Source organism: Colossoma macropomum, unplaced genomic scaffold (genome assembly GCF_904425465.1).
Source record: "Colossoma macropomum unplaced genomic scaffold, Colossoma_macropomum, whole genome shotgun sequence".
NCBI lineage: Eukaryota > Metazoa > Chordata > Actinopteri > Characiformes > Serrasalmidae > Colossoma > Colossoma macropomum.
The window spans coordinates 8,492,850-8,514,938 of NW_023494809.1; the positions used below are offsets into that span (position 1 = coordinate 8,492,850).

General features: G+C 39.6%; 1 protein-coding gene across 2 annotated transcripts in view; it reads left to right on the forward strand.

The window, feature by feature from the left end:
* Positions 1-22,089, forward strand: part of otud7b (OTU deubiquitinase 7B) — a 60,958-nt gene that overhangs the window by 30,706 nt on the left and 8,163 nt on the right. For both annotated transcript variants that reach the window (XM_036558256.1, XM_036558257.1), the window contains exons 2-10: positions 8,884-9,066; positions 11,057-11,227; positions 12,553-12,783; positions 13,223-13,324; positions 14,703-14,830; positions 15,110-15,216; positions 17,508-17,635; positions 19,033-19,182; positions 21,220-21,334. In XM_036558256.1, coding sequence (XP_036414149.1) covers positions 8,982-9,066; positions 11,057-11,227; positions 12,553-12,783; positions 13,223-13,324; positions 14,703-14,830; positions 15,110-15,216; positions 17,508-17,635; positions 19,033-19,182; positions 21,220-21,334 — 1,217 coding nt within the window. In that variant the 5' untranslated portion in view covers positions 8,884-8,981. The remainder of the gene's footprint in view (positions 1-8,883; positions 9,067-11,056; positions 11,228-12,552; positions 12,784-13,222; positions 13,325-14,702; positions 14,831-15,109; positions 15,217-17,507; positions 17,636-19,032; positions 19,183-21,219; positions 21,335-22,089) is intronic.

Sequence of the window (22,089 nt, forward strand, 5' to 3'; positions counted from 1 at the left end):
TCTGTGTTCGCTTGGTTCATTTTTTTTCCAATGTGATGCAACATCTACCTGGAAAGTCCAATAAAAGCATTAAGACAGGGCTACATTGATCAGACGGCTGCTGAGTTTGGTGAAAACATTAGGCGATTCCGTCTGGAATTTCTTAGAAAAGGATGGAGAAAAACACAGACATGACCAGTCTGGATGGAAGTAGAATCAGTGAGTAAAACCTGTGAAGTAGGAATTCACCCCAGGACCCCTAGTAAATTTAATCCCATGCAAATAGAGCTTTAGATTTTGTTAAACAGTCACCTCACTTGTAATCCTACTAAATTTGTATTGAGCCTTTTAAAGACAAAATCCTTGGTCTTCTGTTGTGCTTAATAACCACAGCCAGCTTTTTTAGAAAATAATCTTTGTGGGTTAGTGTCACATGCAGTGGACATGACCTCATTGACCTTTGCCTCTCCCTTTTTGTGTATATGTGTGTGTGTATATGTATGTGTGTGTGTGTGTGTGCATGTTGCAGTGATCCCGGCATCTCAAAGCACCCACGTGTTGGCAGCATCACACATTATGTAACCAGACAAAAGCCTGCCCAGCCAGTGCAGAAATCTCTGCGTGTTTTTTATTTGGGTGAGTGCTGCTTTTGAACAGCTTCATGGCCCAGGTGGCTCTGGCAAAGCCCAGCAAAGCCCACTCACTTTCACTTCCAGTCCGTCAAAACCCTCACAGTATAAAATGCAGGTTCACTCGTTCACACAGGGCTGATGTCTATTAATCAGCTGTTCAGTACAACAGCTTACAGCCCCGTTCCCATTTCTGTCTTTGTATCTGTGCTTGAGCCGTTATTTGCCTCTCGGACGTTTTTGAGAACAGTGTTTTAACACACTAATCTGCCTCATTAAAGTCTCTTTTACGAGATGTTGCTAAGTGCTGCAATCAGCCTCGGCGAATAAAACCAGGGTGTGAAAGAGATTTGTACTAGTGTACTCAAAACACACCTACAGAACTTCATGGCAGAGGTTCTCGAAGCTGTTTCTGCTCAGAGGTGGGGCTGACTTGGACTAGTTGTTATTACACAGTTATTTCATAGGGGACTTTTACAGGTAATAGCAAGGCACTTTTCAGATTTTTCTGATTCTGTTTAACTGTAACCATGGTGCCTTGCTTCCCTAAATGTCTCGAAATCAAAAATCTGTAGTGGGTCCATGAAAATAAACATAGGACGTTATGTTGTTTGTAAGGGTGAAATAGATGCTTTTCAGAGAAAAGTCATTGTTTAGCTGCTTCACCCACAAATCAGCACGCTTCTGTCTTTGGTAGTCTTAACTAACTAGAGATGCAGCACTGGTCTGCCTCAGGGTGGCGCTGTAGTAGACCGGGTGGTCCTCAGTAGCCTAGCAACTAAAAACTTTACAATATGCCATATTTGTAAATCTGAAAACTCGCCCAAATTCCCAAGAGTTTGGTGAAAAGAGTGAATTGTTACTCATTTCTCGAATCAAAGACAAAAGTGGAGATGTGAAGATGTAAGATCTCAGAAAGTGTGTTGAAGACCCCGTTACCAAACTAACAAAGAACATTTCCAAAAGAAGAGTCACTAAACCAAATATTTTGCTGCCACTGAAGCATCGGCACCTCTATGGCAAGTGAGTTGGCAGCCGCCCAAGGCTGGAGTAGCCTACCAGCAGTGAACCCTCTGAATACCAGGGGTTATTTCTCACACTGACTGTAACTATAAACATTTCAAAACCCAACAGGAATGTATTTATTTCAGCATGTTTTGTCAATTCACATCCACTCACAACTAACTGCATTTTCCAAAAGTTAGCAGCTTTAATAAGCTCTGCTACACTTGGCAAAACCACTGAATATCACCATATCACTGAAAAGCTTATTTTCAGTAGAGTCTAAATAGAATATCCAGATTGGTCTACTTGTGTCTTAATATGTCTGAATGGTGCATGTGTTCTGGGATCTCACTGGGTAATGCAGCCCCGAGGTCCATTCTCACAATCGTTTTTCTGAAAAATCTGCTTTTCTGTGCATTCAGAAACAAAAATCCTCAATTCTAGAATACCTACATTGTTTAAATGTGGCATTTCCTTACCCTATTCTGAAGGATATTACAGAAGGAGTGTGTAGTATATCACTCATAGATGGAGTTGTACTAGTTTTAATCAGTTTCCCTGCACATCTTTAGTGTCTTGCCTTAAGAACACTATGGCCAATATAAAAAAATGAGACCATCACTACATCTGTAAACAGGCTTACTCTCATCCTGCAGTCTCGCATTTGTCTCCAGAGTGAGATATACATTAAAAACCCCCTTCTGATGATGAATCTTCAAGGTTTGAGAAACTTTTGAAAAACTGCAACTGCTTTGGTGTGGAGTTTTTGGGGTGGGATGTTTGAAATGTTTTATTTATTAATTTTGGTCAGCTGTTAAAGCAGAGGAAGGGCAGTATGGCCAATATTACTGCCAGGAAGCTGAATATCTTGCTAATTTCAGCTGTATAATTGCTGTAACTGTCTTCATTACATCATTACAGCAGTGATAATGAATTATTCAAATGACAGAAATCACTCATCAGATGAGAAGGATGCCAAACTAGAAGTTAGTTATCAAAGTAGCTGGCTATCTGGGTTCCTTACCTCAGGTTTGCTTATTTTCTCTGACTGACAGGGTAAACACTTTTCTTTGTGTAAAATGAAGTTAAAATCATTTGTAAAAATCAAAATCGATTGTATAGTGGTCACTGTTGGTTGACCCTACAGGGATTCCTAGTTGTTGTATGACACACTTAGACAACGTATGCTCGATATTGTAGTGAGAGCATGTGGCATCATGGCAGAACAATAGCAATTTCTTGAAATATTGTCATATTATGCTTTTGCTGTATCGCCCACCACTACATTGTATTAACCATCAGCAATTTGTGCAATGCTAATTGTTGGCTAATACCCCTGATTCCCTGTTAGAAAGACCGCACACATCTTCAGTATTTATAATGTAACTCTACATAATATTCATTGCTCATCTTTTATTCTGTGTAGTTCTGTAATGTGTATTGTGTATATATTTATTTTTCATTTAGAATTTATATCACTGCAGTCTACACCTAGAAACAATGTCTACTTCCAGATGAAATATTCTGATTCTGATCCCAGTTTGGTGTTATTATTCCGATAAACCCAGAGCTTGTGGAGGCCAGTAGCTTTTATCTGTGCCTTTTAATCCTTGTGGTTTCTTTGAACATTTTTACTTGACTGGGCCAACACCCGCGCTTAATCATCAACCTTGTTCCACCCAGCCGACTGGCTATTCAGTTTGCACCAGGCACCTGCCCTGCCCTGCCCTGGCCTGCCCCCCCTGGCCTGCCCCCCCTCAAATCTCTGCTGGAGTATTGATTCAGGAAGGCTAAGTAATCAGATACCTAGGGTGTGTATGTGTGTGTTTTTGTGCATTTTCAGGACAAAAATCCTACAGAACCAACAGTATATTCCTGATCCAAAATCACTTAGAATAAAATCTTGATGTATTCACTTTAGGGTTGGTCTGTTAATACACAAGTATTCATTTGTTTTGTTGGTATTCGGCAGCTTCTCCTTTTTTTAAGTCACAAAAATTGTAGCTTACACTACAGTACGCATAAATGCATGCCAGCTCATCCATGTCACCTCGCATCATGGCCAGTGAAGCCATGGCAAGAAAAATGCTCCAAAAGTCAATGGAACCAGATTTTTTTCAGAGTAAGTTTGGGACGTTTCTGTTGGTCCATTCATCATGAAATTTCCACACAATATAAAGAGTAACAGGCATTTACAAACTGTCAAAAACTGAAAAATGACAAAAATGGAGATACAAGGTTTTCTTCCTACAACAGTGATGTATTACATATGGGACATACAAGTATCTATATGTGATATTTACATGTATAATTATGTGTACTGTGCCACTGGCTGCCACACAACCTCACAGCATAATAGATCCACCCTCATGCTTTACAGTTCTTTTCATCAAATCCTTTTTTTCTCCAAACATACCTTTTCTGTTTAATCAGACCACATAAGTTAAGATAAAGTAAGATTTTATGTCTCTCTTTTTTCCCAATATGTTAAATTCAGCAAGTAATAAATGAGAAATGTCCTTAAAAATTTGTGTTGATATGTAATATTTATGTTTGCTCTGTGCAGAGGTGGCATTAACTTCTTTTTACTGAAATCAACAAAATTTGTAATTTGACAGTGTGTTCAAACTTTTGCATACGACTGCATACCAAGCTGACAAAAATGGATTTCATGGGACTTATTCATGTCATTTATTAGGCTATAGTGCAGGAATGATTATTTCATCAAAGTACCGCAAAACAGATTCTTAATCAATCCTAGTACCAGTTCCATACTCTTACATGGAGATCGACAGTTTAAATGAGCTTAACGTTTATTCTTGAAATTATAAACAGGTCAGAAGTAATGTAAAGCCCTTAAACTTCAAAATTAATTCATTAATAAGTTGTTCTAAGCTGCTACAGCAAAGGGTCTGTCTCTGCCTTACCGAACCTTCGCATACTGTATATAGTACATATGGGATATATTGTTAGCATACTTGCATATAAATGATATAGATGGGGCATGTTAAATACATATGGGACATGTTATAACATATAGGTGCATATTTATAATACAACTGGTATGTTATTTCAAACAGGTGTCTATTATTAGAAGTATTGCACATAGGTACTGTAATTCAAATGAGACCTAAGTATGACCTCACTTCCTGACACCGTAACAAAAACAAACCTGTGTCTGTGTGCGCTTGAGATGCCACTGACTTGGCAGAGGTTGCCGTTTTCTCAGAGTGTCTCTCTGTTCTCTCTAAAGTCAGTTCTGGTGCAATTGCCAGAGAGTGAAGCAGCAGCTGAAAACGTTCCCCGCTGAAAAGACCCTTTATGGAACTTTTCGTCTCTTCGTGACACGGCTGGCTGCATGCCTTTTGTCTTAAAAGAAAGAGAGGGAGTGAAAGTGGGAGAGAGAGTGACAATGATGAAAGAGGGAGAGGAGGAGTGAAGTTATGAGTCACGAGGCGTCGTTCCGAAACAGTAATGGAGGCAGAGCTATTGGAAAAGGCAATTAGCGTGTCTGTTGGACACATGTGCCTTGCCTTCGACAGAGGCCAATGAGCTTCAGCAGAATTTTATTAGTTTCGCTGATGTTAGAATGATCTCACTTCCAGTAGAGTCATCCTTTCAGTTTGCATTGCTCTCCATGTGACGGTCCTGATTAGAATTTTAATGGCTTCCTGCAGCCGTCCTTATCACCTCTGGCCTGCATACTGGTGCCTTTGTCTTATTCTTTATTGATGCTTCTCCTTTGCTTTGTAGCTTTTTGCTTCTACTCGTCTCAGCGCTGATAGGCCTGCTCAGCTGAACCTTTAATCTTCAGTTGCCATAGCTGCGTTGCTGGTGACATCCAGCGCTGCCCGGTAATGCTGCGTGTGTACTCGGGCTGGGTGGACTCTTTTATGGATATTAGCATTGTTTCAGTCGTCTGTCCAGGGCCTTCATGTGCTGACTCCTCAAACGGCCTTCTCTTTGAGGTCAGCTTTTTAGGCGATGGGGATGCTTCCTGTAAAGTCACTTTATGCTGCTAAGAGGTTTTGTTCTGACAGCAGCAATATTTTGTGTGTGTGTGTGTGTGTGTATGTATGTATATGTGTGTGTGTGTGTGTGTGTGTGTGTGTGTGTGTGTGTGTGTGTGTGTGTAATATATATATATATATATATATATATATATATATATATAAACACAAATGGGACGTAAAAATATCACATATGGATACTTGTATGTATAATTATGTGTACTGTGCCACTGGCTGCCACACAACCTCGCAGCATAATAGATCCACCCTCATGCTTTACAGTTGGCATGGTGTTCTTTTCATCAAATCCTTTTCTTTCTTTTTTTTTCTCCAAACTACATTATGGTGTTGTGGCCAAAGAAATCAGTTTCTGTTTAATCAGACCATATAGCTTAAGATATAGTAAGATTTTGCTTTATTTTTTCCAAAATGTTAAAAACAGCAGCGATGCTGCGTTGAGTGTCCTTCATGGAGTTTTTGTTAGAATTAATTATGACTGGTTATTAGGGGTGGGCAATGTGGTGATATTCATTATTATTGTGACAAATTAATTTACAGTACGCTTAATGTGGTTATCGCCAGCGCTTCAAAAACACTGCAATAACTGCATATTTCATCAAAAAGAGAGCAGAATTCACGGATTATGTATTGTTTTTCAGAATAAGGGCATTAACGTTGTTTTTGTGCCGTCTCGTCCTGCATCATTTCAAAATCAAAAATGATCAAGAAGTTTGTCACATGGTCACTGATAGGGGTGCAAATCACAGGGCATCTCACGATACGATACTATCACGATACATTGCCCACGATAATGAAGATCTCACGATATTGCGATTCTGTGATACTCGATATATTGCAAGACAATCCTTTATGATACATCTCGATATCTGTGTAACTGAAGAAGGTAAAATGCTCCTAAATAGGCAAATAGCAGGAATTATGTATTTATTAGTGTCAGTATCACAGAATTTGACAACTAATATAAAACAATGAACAACAAAACACATAGCTTAGCTTCATGCCTCTGTAACACACATACACTGACTCCGTGTGTCATCATTCCAATGGAAAATAGCTCTAAACTGCAGAGCAGTTCTGGGGTTAAATCTCTAAAAGCAGAAAACAACTGCGCCTCACTGAAATCTAACTGTCTTTTCTAACAGTTAAAACTGGCCAAGACCATTGACTCATAAGAGGACGGTGACTGTCTGATGTGTTTCGCCTCGTTGTCCACCATTTCTCCCCTGTGAGTTTCTTTTTCATCACCGCAGGTTTACCCTATTTATTTGATTAGCGTCTTAGCGCCACCATGTGGAGTCATGAAGTAGTGAATCTGGTAAATCAAATTGAAGGGGGAGTCCGATTAGAGCGTTTACAGCGCATGCAGTGTATCAATAATGTATCGCAAAAGAAAGCGATACGATATATCGCTGAATCAATATTTTATCACATCCCTAGTCACTAAGTAAGTGAACGTACCACAAAGTCGAGTGATTGGTGTTAGAGTGAAAACCAAAATCGAACGTTATGATGTGTCTAAGCTTTTAGCCATAGCTGAGCCACTGTCATGCGTAGTTTTTCTGATGTTTTTCCTGCCTCTCATTTTTCCCCTCTTTCTATCAGCACCACCAATCAAAGAGCTCCCACACCTCCGATTAGTGACCCCTCTAAAATATAAAGGAGCTTAATTGTCCATTTGGATGTGGAACAGAAGTTTCACACATCATAATTTTGAAATACTAGCATCACTTTGAAATACTGTGGTATACTTTATTATTGTGATATTGCCCAACTCTGGCAGACAGTGGTCCTGTGGTCAGAAACCGACCACTGATAGAGGATGGCAGTATATCATATCTGTAGTGTTTATACATGCCTGATTTGATTTAATCAGCACATACTGCATTTGAGTTAATTAATTTAAAAAACATTGAATTTTATTTAATAAAATTATACAGCAACCCTGTTGTTAGGCCTGCTTAATTGAGTTTAGTGTAGTGCAGAAAGTGAAACGTTGAATAAAAATCATTGTATTCATTGTATTTTTAATTGGATTTTGTGCCACTGCTTGTTCTTTTTTTGTCTTTTGCAACTTATCATACCTCAAACAAGCTAAATATCATGACTCATGTCTTATATTCTGGAATGGTCATGATGTTTTTGCCCTATTGCCCACACATTTTGATTATAATAGTATTCACTGACATATGCACTGATTTCAGGCCAAAATAAAATAAGATTCTTAGGCCTTTTTGCAAAAAATAAATCATCCAAAAACACTAAGCTGCCACTGCTGTGTAATCCTCCAGTCACATTAGTGTTTTCATCTGCAGTTTGACATTTAATGATTCATTGAGTCATTTCCTGAAGAATCATCCTTGGATCTAATTATGAAGTCAGATTTACAGCATCATTGGTGATCTGTGGTTTCCGCTCTGTGGTTGCAGTGTCTGTTTTAGTCCAACTCATTTTGCCGGATTTTTGCTGTGGTCAGTCTGTTGGCTGATGTTTTCAAGTTTTGTTGATTTTGTTATAAATTTCAGCTGGGTGTGGTAGTGGCTCGTTTTGCATAGTGGACACGAGTGTTCGAGTTGTCATGTTCTGTATAAAGGACAATGGCTTTTTTAGAGAAGAAGCTTCTATATATATATATGTGTGTGTGTGTGTGTGTGTGTGTATATGTCTATATGTATACTTTGAACAGTTTCAATCTGCTTGGTTTTTGAGTGTAAAATTATTTGGAATTTCTGTGTCTTTTGAATAGGTATATCGTAATTTCTAAAGTTCGGATGTGTTTCATAGGTGTTATATGATTTTGTAGGATCAAATCCCAGCTGTGCCATGCAACATCTGCGGCTTAAGGGCCTGGGAAAATGCAGGCTTGCAAAGACAGTAAATTGAAGAACTTGTATGAAAACGTGTGTGCTCTACTACTTGCTTACAACAAAAAACAACTTTGTAAATGTTTTAGTTGTTGAGTTGTCACAGTTATGCATATTTTTATTGCGAATTTGTTCCATGTTCTTCACAACACAGACTGTATTATTAGGCTAAGCTGCAGCGCCACAACAGTGATCATGGGGGAAACATGTGACTAAAAGAGTCAATGGAGCTCCAGTCATGCACACATATGGCATGCTGTGCCAAGGCCTGAGAACGGGGTCAGTGAGGGCTGTCTGTTTTTCTGTCTCATTTTATTTGGCTAACACTCTCTCTCTCTCTCTCTCTCTCTCTCTCTCTCTCTCTCTCTCTCTCTCTAGGCGTGGTGGTACCAGTGCTGGTGCTTTGAGGGAGACTTGCTCTCCTGTGTTTTTCGCTGCCCTGATGCCCCCCTGCAGCGCTGTTGCTTCATGATCACATGACCGTGGATATGGACGCAGTCCTATCCGACTTTGTCCGCTCTACAGGAGCCGAACCTGGACTAGCCAGAGACCTGCTGGAGGGTGAGAGCCACTGACCACACTTTCGTACTTCACAAATAGTGGGCGGTTTGGCCAAAAATGTATATCACGGTATAGTTAACATTTCTGACGGTTTTTGTATAAATCACAGGTCAGTGTGTTTATGAATATTCTGGTCAAAACAAACCATTTTGGATGCTTAAGTAAACGTAGTTTTGAAGATAAACAGTGCCATTTTATTTTGGGATGTTCCTTCGCTTTTAACAAGCACCATATTTAACAAATAAAATACATCTAAAATAGTTTATTGGGTGAAATAGGAAAAATGGATATGAACAATATATAGACAGATTTCAATATTGCCTTTCGAGATAAAGGTGCGTCCATAAGCGCACAGCAGCTTCTCCGACCTCAGCAAAAAGGTGTTGAATGTTATTTTCCATCTGAATATCTCGCATCATTTGTTTCATACCTGCATCTCTTACTCTTGACCTTCTACGAGCATCAGACACTGCTGGAATTTGGTCAATTTTGCAAGACATTCATGTTATCAGTGATAGCTGATTAGCTGAGAGGCTCTTGGCTTGTATTGAGGACCAACTGATTTATCATGCAGTGTGTTTTGATAGATTACAAAGAATATTGCAATCACTGTATGTAGAAATAATACAGTTGCAGCATTTGTCCATATAGTGCAGCCCTAACCTGACTGCTGAGCACCCACAGGCTGGGTAAAGCGACCACCTATGGACCATTGTTTTGGTGTGCCCTAGGCCTTTGCCTGGTTAATCGTTAATGGTTAATTGCAATAATGGTTCTCAAGCCCTGGCAAAAGCTCATTTACTGTTGGTTTAAAACAAATAATAAAAAACTGTGTTGCTCTTTTATTACTTTATTTCATGCAAACCATAGCAAGACACCAGTGTTCCCACATCTGGAATGGAGCTTTAAAGCATGTTGGGTGATGTAGTATCCTGCAGTAATGGCACAGTTTTTGGACCCAATATTGATGAGATTATTCAAGAAGAACGGCTGTTGAGCTGCACTGGTTGACAGCATAGTTTGTAAGCTTTCCTTGTTGAACTGTGTCCGTGTGGAGATGCTGGAACTGGAGGTTAATGCGAAGAAGTCTCCCATTAACTGTCAACCACAGTTATTTTCCACACAGTTATCCAAATAAGAGAGCACTGATAGCACCACAGGCCATCGTGGCTTGTAGAAACAGACAATCCACAAAACCAGATCCGTGTGAAACAAAGTGTTTCACGAAAGCTCAGACATGTTGACTTCTTCTTAAATAACTTTTAATGATGGGACAGTTTGTAAACTTCGCAGACTTGGTTTCAGTCCTGTCATTATAGAAAATGGATAATTATATAACAGTTATCACAGTTAAATTGTTGCTGTAAAAAAGGCACAACATTAATTTTATGAACATGTCATTTGAATAATTGAATAATAGTTTTGAATAATTTTACTCTTGTTTTTTGTTATTATTTTTTATGTTTGCAGTCTGGAATCACAACATTACTCGATGCCCTTCCCTACTTTTCGGGGCTTTGATCCAGAAAGCAATGGGCCTTCTGTGTACCGTGTATCTGTAGTGAAAACGATGGCTGACTCCCTCTGAGTTCTTTGCAGTCTGCCAGATCAGCTACATGCACGAGTTCATAAGCTAGAAGCCAGTCGTTTAAGTCCTCCAAGCCGAATGTACGCAGTGAGGTAAAGCCAGGACAAACTCGATGCATGTTGCTTAGCAACGCTCCTTGCAGATAAGGATATGAGTTTAAAAATATATTGTCCTGCAGCATGCACCGGCAGCGCACGCACCGCAGAGCTCTGTTTGATCAGGCGGCTGCAACGGAATGTCTCTCTGCCGTGCGCCGGCCGTATTGACATTCAGTTAATATTCAAATTCACGCCCCCTCCCCGTCTCTCACACAGGTGGAAGGATGGCCTCTTGCGCAGTCTTCAACATACACCAGCGAATAAGAACCCTTTATTAATAACACGGTCTTTTTCCCCACCTCAGGCAAGAACTGGGACCTGACGGCTGCACTGAGCGATTTTGAGCAGCTGAGGCAGGTGCACGCTGGGAGCCTGTCCTACACGTTTTCAGAGGAGAGGGAGCAGGCCGTGGCCGAGAGGGACATGGCCAGGGTGGGCCGGCCTCTCCTGCACCGGCAGGACGAAGTGGTGCAAGGTACAGCCACACTGCTCTCTGCTGCTTGGCAGTAAAAAAATAACCTGCTGTTGAGACTTTTATCGACACAATGTGCTTCACACTCTCTCCCTCTTCTGGTCTAGAAATATGGAAAATGCAATATGTGTGATGAGGCGTGTAGACTTTTTACAGACGTACCTGTTAGCCTTCTAAAATTTGTGCAGTATAATGCAATGTAGTTACAGCACTGTTACATTTTATAAATGTGTTCATTTTTGCATGTTTAGTTGGGTACATTTCTCTAAAGTTGTAACAATTTCAAAACAAAACAAAAACTAAAATAATTATAATTTGAAACAGTGTATTGACATTTAATTAAGCACCAGAGGAGCATTTTATTATAAATAACATCATGGCTGTGTTTTGGTCGCAGGCATGAGCTGCAGACGAGTACCATGGATCATCACAGCCGTGACGTTATTCGTGATAGCATTCTCCCTCTCGTGCTCTAGTGCTTTTATACAACAGTTCTGAAATAGATTAAAACATGTAAAGCAAACAAGCCTGAGTATTAAATCAAATGTGCTTTAATATCAGCAGTTCATTATGCCAAAAAGCATCTATTTGCACGACGGGCGGTGTGGTACTGGATATACGCTAGAAATTTGAGAGAAATTTGATCTCTCCTCGATTTCTTAAGAGATAAACGTCAGAAATGTATCAAACCTACATTTTCTCACTCCTAAAAGACAGAGAACAAACTACAACCAAATATATTTTAAAATGTCTGTCGTTAAATTTCTCTCAGCATAACGTTTCAGAAACAGATCACTGACGCTTTAGTCATTAAAGACCATCTAAACAGTGCAAGACATATTTCCCATGTATTTAAGTAAAGAAGATGAAATCATTTAATCATTAGTAAGGAGAGTAGCTTCCCTTAACTTGGGTTTGTAGTTGGCCTAAAGGAAGCCACTTTCTTTACTACAAGTGATTTGATGAGATTTTGCCTTCTTAGAGCTAAATACATGAGAAATAAAACTTAGAAAGGTGTCTGCACTAGGCACTTTGTAGACAGTCCCTTAATGACGAACCATGATGTTCAGCGAAATTTAAAAACGGACGTTTTTGAAGTATATTTGGGTGTAGTTTGTTTTCTTTCTGCTTAGGAGTGAGAGGTTTGATCACTTTGGAAGCTATTAGTCATAAACCCATGTTACATTTTATATGCATTAAAGTTTAGGTTTTTTGATGTAAGTATTTATGTATGTAAAGTCTTTTTGGCTAGTTGTCCAAGATATACATGCTCTCCATCTCTCTGATCAATATGACCTGATGTATTATATCCATGTGTTGGTTTTCAGCCACGGAGAAACGGCTATCTCGGGGAATCTCTCACGCCAGCTCCACAATCGTGTCACTGGCCCGCTCTCACGTGTCCAGCACAGGCTGTGGTGGCACCAGTGAGCCGCTCCTGGACACACCTCTCTGCACCTTCCAGCTGCCTGACCTCACCGTCTACCGGGACGACTTCCGCGGCTTCATCGAAAGGGACCTTATCGAGCAGTCCATGATGGTGGCTCTAGAGCATGCTGGTCAGTCCCTTCTGTCATTCTAGTGTACTTCTGTTAAAATTAAATAAATACATTTGAAAATATCCAGAGAATTTTATTTTAACAAAATAATAGATGCTGTTGAATATTATTGATATGTAATCAATTTTAACATTCCAAAATCAGAGCAGTTCACCACTATAGATGCATTTTTACACCCCTGTTAGGCAGTGCTAGGTGAAGATGCTCAGTCTCTTGCTAGAGCCAGGAAACACAAATTAGAACCTGTATTGTTCTATTTTGTTGAAATATTATGACAGTATAACAGATCATATAAAAGCTTATAATTATGTTTATATTCAGTACATTTTTGTTAGTTTGGTCACTTTGTGAATATTCCAGTTGTTCATTTAATACTGCATAATATTGAATAAAACCAGTGTTCAAAGTCTGTGTTAACCAAAGTGTTGTTTCTGTGCAGGCCGGCTAAACTGGTGGACAAAGTTGGGTCCAGGCTGTCAGAGTCTGTTGCCTTTGGCTACTAGTGGAGATGGAAACTGTCTCCTCCACGCTGCCTCTCTAGGTGAGTGTCTCATCTGTCCGCTCATCCAAAGATCACCTTAGAACACCTGAGGACACACACACTTCTGAACTGGCACAGGGGTTAAAGTTACCTCTCAGTGACCTCTGGTCATTACACAGAGCCTGTGAAGTGCCACACAGTGGCCAGCACCCTCAAAGCACAGTAGTTTTAAAGAAACACTGTACGCAGTATGCTAACAAAATCTGCTGGTTCAACTTCATCATGTAGTTCTAGTAATGCTAACAGAGTTGATGGTGGTGACAACCTCTTAGAATGGTCTTCGTGTTATGATGCTTTTTGAAAGACCTCATTGCTGGACCAGTAGTCGAAGAGCCAAGACGTTTTTGGTGTAGCACTGCAGCTACGAGGCTAAAGTTGTTAATCACTAGAGATCAACAGTCACCCAGATCTTTTCTGAAAATACATCCCCAAAACTTCTCTCAACCCACTCGATCCACTTCTAAGTCTTTGTTAACTTTGTGCAGAATTGTGGATGTGCTTTAGGACGCAGTGTGTGTGAACTATACAATTAACGAAGCTTTCCCAGCATTGCTCAACGATGCAACCGGCTATTTTAAACAATGATATTTCGTCGAATGCTGCCTCCTCCACGGATCTTGACTCCCCTTCACGTTCAGGTGTGCCATGCAGGCACTAAATGCCAGGTTACATTTGCGATTTCCATTGCTTCTTTCTGTAAACATATATCTATAGTTTGCATGATAAAAGATTAACAGTTCTTCGCCACAGAAATCAACAAAGCCTGTGTATCATGCAAAGGAGATTGGAATTCATCTCCTGTTTTATAAAATGACTTTCCGCCAGCTTTTATCTACACAGTAAAGTTTTGTTCATTTCTATAGGTGTCAGTTGACAGTAAGTCTTATTGTGTCCTAAACCACATCAACAAATCTGTGAAGACCTCGACTTGGTTTGAACAGGTTCAGAGATGTATTAAGAATGTATTTACAGCAATGATTTTGAGTGACTATTGACTTCCAGTGTTTGTTAGCAATGTTAGCAATGTTAGCCTTGTAGCTCCAATGTTAAACAGAAGAACTTTAAATCTGTACCTTGATTTGAATCGCAGTGCTTTGATAATATAAACGCTGTGGCGCTATAATAAATTATATGACAGCTTAGATTTCCTATGGAATTCATTTTTTCAGTTTGGTATATTTTGCATGGTTACTTTATGAAAAGCTGAACATGTTTTGTGTGCATTATGTAGTGGCACCTGTGTGATAATCTGAAACCAGTTAAATAAAAGTAGGCTAAAGTTCATACTTTACTCATATATTTGTATTCATTAGAATGTAAAAAGACAGAAGCTGAGAAGTTTCATAAATATGGACCTGAATCTCTCACCTCTGTGTAGGTATGTGGGGCTTCCACGACCGTGATCTGATGCTGCGGAAGTCGCTCTATGCGCTCATGGACCACGGCCAGGAGAGAGAGGCACTGAAGCGCAGGTGGAGGTGGCAGCAGACCATGCAGAACAAAGAGGTCAGTGCAGGCCCACTTGCTGTGGTCAGCATTCTTAATTAATTAATTAATTAATTATGGCACCTTTTGAAGTTTAAAGGTTGTAAATTACGATATATACACTGTAACTTCATCTTCTGTGGGTGAGGGACCATTTGAGCTGTTTATTTTTTGGATATGGTTGGTTTAGTTGGATGCGTTTGACTCTTTGACCAGATAATATCTGCATAATGAAGCTTACAGTTAAACCCTACACTACTAGCCTGCATTCCTCCCATTTGCCTTTGTGTGTGTCTGCAGTCAGGGCTGGTGTACACTGAGGAGGAGTGGCAGAAGGAGTGGAATGAGCTGTTGAAGCTGGCCTCCAGTGAGCCCAGGATACACTACAGCACCAATGGCACCAACGGGTTAGTGTACCTGAGTGATTGAGCTACTTTAACTACCTTCTTTTCTCTTTTAAAGGAATACTCCACGTTTTTCAGCTTAAACTCAGTCTGCTGCATCTATAGCATACTCTCAGTTACAACAGAAATGAATTTTGACGTATTTCCTGTATGTTTCCATGAATTCAAAACACACTTATTACTGAAGGCCTCTAAAGTTTTGTTGCCATTCTGTAGTCTGCGTCATTTTAGGAGCTATGAGTCAAAGCTGATTTCTCTATGAAAAAAAGGAATGGATTATATGGAAAATCACTGCTGTTGCATCTTGTGGTAAACAAAAACATCTTCTAAAGCCAATACATTTGCTGCACGGACAGTTTTCCTCCAAATCTTGCCAGATTCTCTGAGTTATGAGGGGAAATTCACTGTTTTTTTTCTCTACGTAATTTATTTCTTTTAGATGTAAACAAAGCTATTCTGAGTGGTTTGACGTGAAATGGTGCATTGTAGAAGAACTTAATACTGATTTCTTTACAATGGCACATTGTCTACAACACAAATATATTGTATTGACTATCAGAAAGACCTTTTGAATTTTATATGTAATACTAACAATGGTAAAATAGTGTTAAATCTGAAAACATTGTGTATTATTTTGCCTCCTGGCACTCTGAATGTGCCTGTCCACTTTAAATGGTATCTTAAATATCACTGTTGTCGAAAGAAAACCTTGTATCTCCAAAATGGTAACTTTACAGGAGAAGGAAAAAAACATACTTTTAATGTAAGTCAATGGAACCAGATTTTTTTCCCATGTGATTTTGGGTCACTTCTTTTAGTCCATTCATCTTGAAACTTGTATACAATGTAAAGGGTAACAGGTATTTTCAAATTATGCTAAAAAATGAAAAACATCAAAAATGGAGATATGAGGTTTTCTTCCGACAACAGCGATATGTTTTAGGTCATATCAAAATCTATATAGAGTACTTTTAGAACACTATGAAACAATGTCTCTGGCAACATTTGCACACATTTCATATAATAGCTTTCAGCATGGGAGCCTTTAGAAGCATTAAACTCTTCAGACGTCTGGTTCCTATGGCCACCACTGTGAACAGATGCAGCAGATAGAGCATAGGTTGAAAACTGCCTTATTATTCCTTGTCAGTCACAAAAATGATTTTCAATGCAGAAGTGTTGCAGCTGGGTTTGTTTTACCAGAGGAGTTTCTGTAATGTAATTTGTGGGATTTGACTCGCTGTTCCCACAGGATGAAGTATCCCCAAATAATTTCCCCAAATTCCCACAGATAGCCTGATTTGAAAGGTCATAGCCCAGATGTTCACATCAGCGTTATGCATCAGAACACACTTAGCAACAGTAACAGTGCATGGCTGTGTCTGTTAGCCACTTCTGTTTTTCTGTGCAAAAGATGGAAAACTGAGGTCTGGAGTTCAGCAATGTTTGGGGATTTCCCTGCTTTAACACCTTCACTGATCCTGACAGTTATCTGCTGTGTTGAATCAGGTATGTTAAAACAGGAATATCACCAAACTGTGTAGTATTCCAGCCCTGCAGGAGTGGAGTTCCCCACTCCTGCATTAGCGTGAGGTGGACTGTAACTGGACCACTATTACTGTCTAAGCTCCATGTTCAGCCAAGTACAGAAGGCCTTTCACTCAGTTATTACTGTCAGAGGGTGAAAACTACACCACAGATCTGTTCTGGATTAATCGCCAGCTCAAATGTTTTTTTCAAAACAGGGCTCTTTTTTCTTGAGGTTCACTTATAATATTTGAAAGGTTTTACGTACCAAAAATGGTCATAAATGACTTTTGCATGACCATTTTCCAATCTCTCTTTATCACCTAGAAGTAAACATGCTGTTTTGTTACAGAGCTCCGTTCTGATTATCTGGAATTCTCTCTCTTTCAAAAAGCACTCAGAGCTAAAACACTCCTTATAACTTCAATAGGAATGTGCAGCGCTAAATTACTGTAAGCTGAATATATGTACATAAGCTGGTTCTTGTGACATGAATTCGAAACAGGCTGTTTTTGCAGCTTAGTTTCCATAAAAGGACCATATGGACCAGGAGTGAATGTTACGTGTTGAAACTTCAGCAGTGTTTACATGTTATTTTTGACATGTTACAATGAATCATGTAACTTTATTGTAAAAAAGGTGAGGAAAATCGGATTTTCCATGATACGGGCCCTTTAAGCAATGTCAGTGGCTTCCATGAAATCTGCTGTCTAAAATATAGTAAGCCAGAATATTTGCTGACTTCTTTGCATGTCTCTGTTGTGCAGGGCGGAGTCACAGGAGGAGCCGGTGTATGAGAGTTTAGAGGAGTTCCACGTGTTTGTGCTGGCTCATGTGCTTCGCCGACCTATAGTCGTGGTGGCTGACACCATGCTGAGAGACTCTGGAGGAGAGGGTACGACACACACACACACCAGCCAGGCTTCCCCCTTCACATTGCTGACTTTGCTCAGTTCCAGTTTTCAGGTTTACATTACCAGGCTGAAGTTGCACAAATTGCCTTAATTGTGACAGATCTGAGAGCTGTGCAGACACGCAAATCTGATCTTTGCAAACCAGATCTGAGCCACTTTCATATGTGGTCCTAGATCTGACACTTATCTGATTGTTATCAGATCAGAATTCATGTGTATTTTTCACTGCACAGGCGTCATCATTAGAAATAAAGTTACGAAGATCAGATTTGAATAAAAATCAGGATTGAGCAGAGAGGCTTGTAATGTGAACATAGCCAGAGTGGCTTAGATCTCATTTGAAAAGATCATATTTGTTTGTCCACACTGCTCTGAAAACATCAGATTTGTGCTTCTACTTCTGCAAAAGTTTGGGTGTCCTGGTCACGTTACATGATTTGCTGATTTTCAGGTGAACTTTAAGTAAATCCTCTACAGAGAACAAACTAATATGTTTTAATGCACAGTTACTGCTTATTTACTGACTTAATAAACAGAACATACTGAAAAAATGGTCACTCTTTATTTGGATGGTTCCCTATAAATGATTTACAGATACTTATATTATTAACAAACTTTTTGGTGATAGTTGATTATCAACAACATTTAGCATAGGGTTAAGTTTAGGAGTAGGTGTAGGTTTTGCCTTGAGGTTAGGGTTAGGTTTAGGAGTAGGGTCAGATTTTATAGATTCTTTCACACGCAACTTCAAGTTAATTTGCAGTTAATAGATATTTAGTTGAATGTTACTTGAAGATAAATGGAGCATCCAGAAAGTATCTACAGTGGACCATCCAAATAAAGTGTTACCAAAAAAAAACTATGGCCTGTGCAAAGGTTTCCATTTACCATGTAACGTTTTATGTTTTATGGGCTGTGCAAAAGTTGTGGCACGGTTAATATTTTAAGTTTTATTTTCCATATGTTAGCCTCAGCAACTCAATAGAAATCGTGCCCCAGATTTTGCAGACAAATTTGCAGACCACATTTAGGTTTGTTCTCTGTAGAGAATGTGTTATTTTCACTTACCTAATCAATGAAACATTTAATTTGACTGAGGGTGTTCAAACTGTTGTGTATGACTGTTCTTAGAAAAAGAAAACAAAGTTGGAAAATTTCAATCTTTAACCATTCTTCCCCGACATCTAGTCTTATTGCAATAAAAGGAAGGCCTATGGTTAATTAGCCAGTGTCAGCTGCGGTGTGCTGCCAGTTGTTATAGTAAATAAGCAAAAAAAATAATAATAATGTGAGGTCAGCAATTGTATGTTGTCTTTAAGCCTTCCTAGCATGTTTATGCTGTTACTTTGTGTAATTTGTTTCTTTTGATCCTTTTCAGCTTTTGCTCCAATCCCATTTGGTGGGATTTATCTTCCCCTGGAGGTACCGGCTAACAAGTGTCACCGTTCACCGCTTGTCCTAGCCTACGACCAGGCTCATTTCTCCGCACTGGTTTCGATGGAGCAGAAGGACAGCTCCAAAGAGCAAGGTAGGGTGGTCATGACACTTTTTAAGTGCAGGAAGCCTTATGAGGGTGTATTTTTAGCTGTGAACTTGTTGCAGCCCAGTGACCTAATTCAGGGTTATGAGTATGATTTAAAGTCTAGACACTTACAAAGGAACAACTGGTTATTATCATCCTCTTTATTGTCTGACTACTGTGTCTGTGCTTTCACTAGGACTGAACAGTATTTACCGAATACTGTATTTACAGAATACTGTTACAGAATAGGATCAGTAAATGGCTTGACTTGATTTGCCTGAGCTAAGGCTGCTTTCACATCTACCTTGTTTTGTTGCTGACCTGTCAAATTTTTTCTTTAGTTCAGTCTGTTTTGACGAGTGTGAAAACTCCACCCACACTCGGGTCCACACCAAACAAACCGTGGTCTGACAAAAACTGTGGGTCGTAATTCAGTTTTCTGATGGAGGGAACACATTTTTAAGGTGGTCCATGACAAATGAGCTCATCTCCCTCTCTAGCAACACGTCATTGCTGTACAGTCCACATGATCTGCCTGTTTTAGCATTTGACTCTTTACAGATTCTCATATCGTGCAGCACAAGCTGCTCTTAATAACGACAGAGGAGCAAAAGCAAAGCAGTCGATTTTGCCAGATGGACTGCGGAACATATTTCTAACAGGGCGGGTCAGGCATCTGATTGGTTGAGCTCAAACCGAAGCGAAATTAAAGCAATTGATCACAAGGTTTATTTTTATTACTCAGATTGTGAGGTGTCTAAACATTAAATTTCTCTTTTTTTTCATGCAACATTTTTAATGACTACATATATAATGTTTGATCAGGGGTTCCCAACCAAGCAATCATGCCCCACTAAACTCCATATTTTGAACATGATTTTATGTGAAACTAAATTTCGAGTGCACTGCTGCACTGGTAGCCACGCACCCCCATAATAAAAGGCTACCTGAACATAAAAGCGGTTGCATGCATCACTTGCATTTTAGAGATGCGCTGTATGTTGTAGGAGGATAGATTAGCAGAACCTTCCAAAATTGTAAGATTTGGTAGATTTTGTTGGTTTTCTGTAAATGTGGCTCTCCGGCTCATTTTTCCTGAACATGAGGCTCTTTCGAACAGATCTACCATAAATCTTTTGCCTCATATTTTTCTTAGCTGTTTTTCCTGCTATGTGAATGTGCGGTTATATTTTTGATTGGTGCTTTTTTTTTTCTTCTTCATTCTTGTCTTCCATGGGTTTTTGGATGGGTGTTTACAGCTCCAATAAAATGTTCTTCATTTATGTTAGCCTTCAGATGAAAGAAGCATGAAATAGCAAAATGCATGCACTTATGAGGCCATACAGCGATGGTGATAAGTTCAACATTCCATAAAATTGAATGGGAAGAATTAAGCCTTAAATAGAATTACATTACATTAATGATAATAATGAAATGGTGTATTTCAGCTGTTAGATGACTAATCCCCCTGCTCATTGCTGCGTTACTGCAGCCCAGTATCAAACGTTCCATGACCTGGTATTGATCTGTAGCACAGTGGTTGGGAATCTTGAAAGTTAAAAAAAAGAGAAGTAGGTCTTTTATTGGCAGTAACTGGGGAAAATGTGAAAGTAGCTGAGCGCTTGTTTCCCCACCAAACTACTGACCAATTGCATGTATTATGTGCTGCACAGTTTTTACAGTGTGAAACCAACTGAACCAAATTAAAAAGACAGTGTTACAAAAACTCAAAACTCTGATGTCGACATGAGCAAACAAACTAAACTGTAAATTTGTCACACAAAAAAATGTGCTATTAATCTTGCAGAGGTCAGTGTTGACATAAGAGTTACAGAGTCATATATTGTGCAGCTCTGCTTTATACAGTTGGTTCCCAGTCCTCAGGGAGCTCCATCATGTCTACATTTTGTTGGTGGTGGTGGAGGAGAAAGGTTCTGTGAATGTGTGGAGAATTAAGGTTTTATGCTGTTGGGTCTTTAAAAATGAAGCATTAATACAGCAAAAAAATATACTGTACTAACTACAAGCTTTCCTCCCTTGCAGTGGTGATTCCTCTGACCGACTCGGATCACAAGATGCTGCCTGTGCACTTTGCTGTGGACCCGGGCAAGGACTGGGAATGGGGCAAAGACGACGCCGACAACGTGATGCTAGCCAGGTGCGGGTTCAGTTATGCTTACTGCAATTCTTATAGTGGATGCACTTACGGTAGGACTGCTGAGAGTGGCAATGGCACCATCTGATCTGTCTGACCTTGTGGGTCACATCGGTTAAAGCATTGATCTAGGATCAGTTATGGCTTTCAGATGCTTATGAGGTCGATCAGATGGGTAAAGAGGAGCTGGTTGTGCACTGTAAGATGCTTGATAAATGTTAAATGTGGGCCTGTGAGCTGTAGAGTGACTCAGGCCTCTGAGTCAGAGTTTGAGCAGCAGTAAGCACACTAATGCCAGGCTGGGCTGAATACATTATCCAGAATGACAGCAGTGGCTTCATGTGACTTGGGGCCGCATTCGCAAAGAACAACAGGGCAGATTCCAGTTCAGAGCGAAAAAAAAAACTTCAACGTCCTGTGCTCTCCTCTGCCTAGCCAGTGTGGGGCGGATGGATATGTGTTTGTTAGGGTTCAGAAATAAAATTTAAAAATCAGGTTAACTCCAAGCAGAGCCAGTATTTTAATGCGTCATTATAACATTTCTAAACCAGAGAAAAGCAAAATGAAAAGCTTGTTAATTCTGTTCCTTTAACAAATGCTGTAAGTAGACCTATTGTAATTCAGTGGTCGGTTTGGAAAGCTGTTGGAAAGCTCAACGTTATACTCCTTATATTTTCATGATAAAAACAATGCCAAAAAAAAAATCAATCCAAAATAATACAATGCCAAACAATGTATAAAAAGCCTGGAGACGAGAC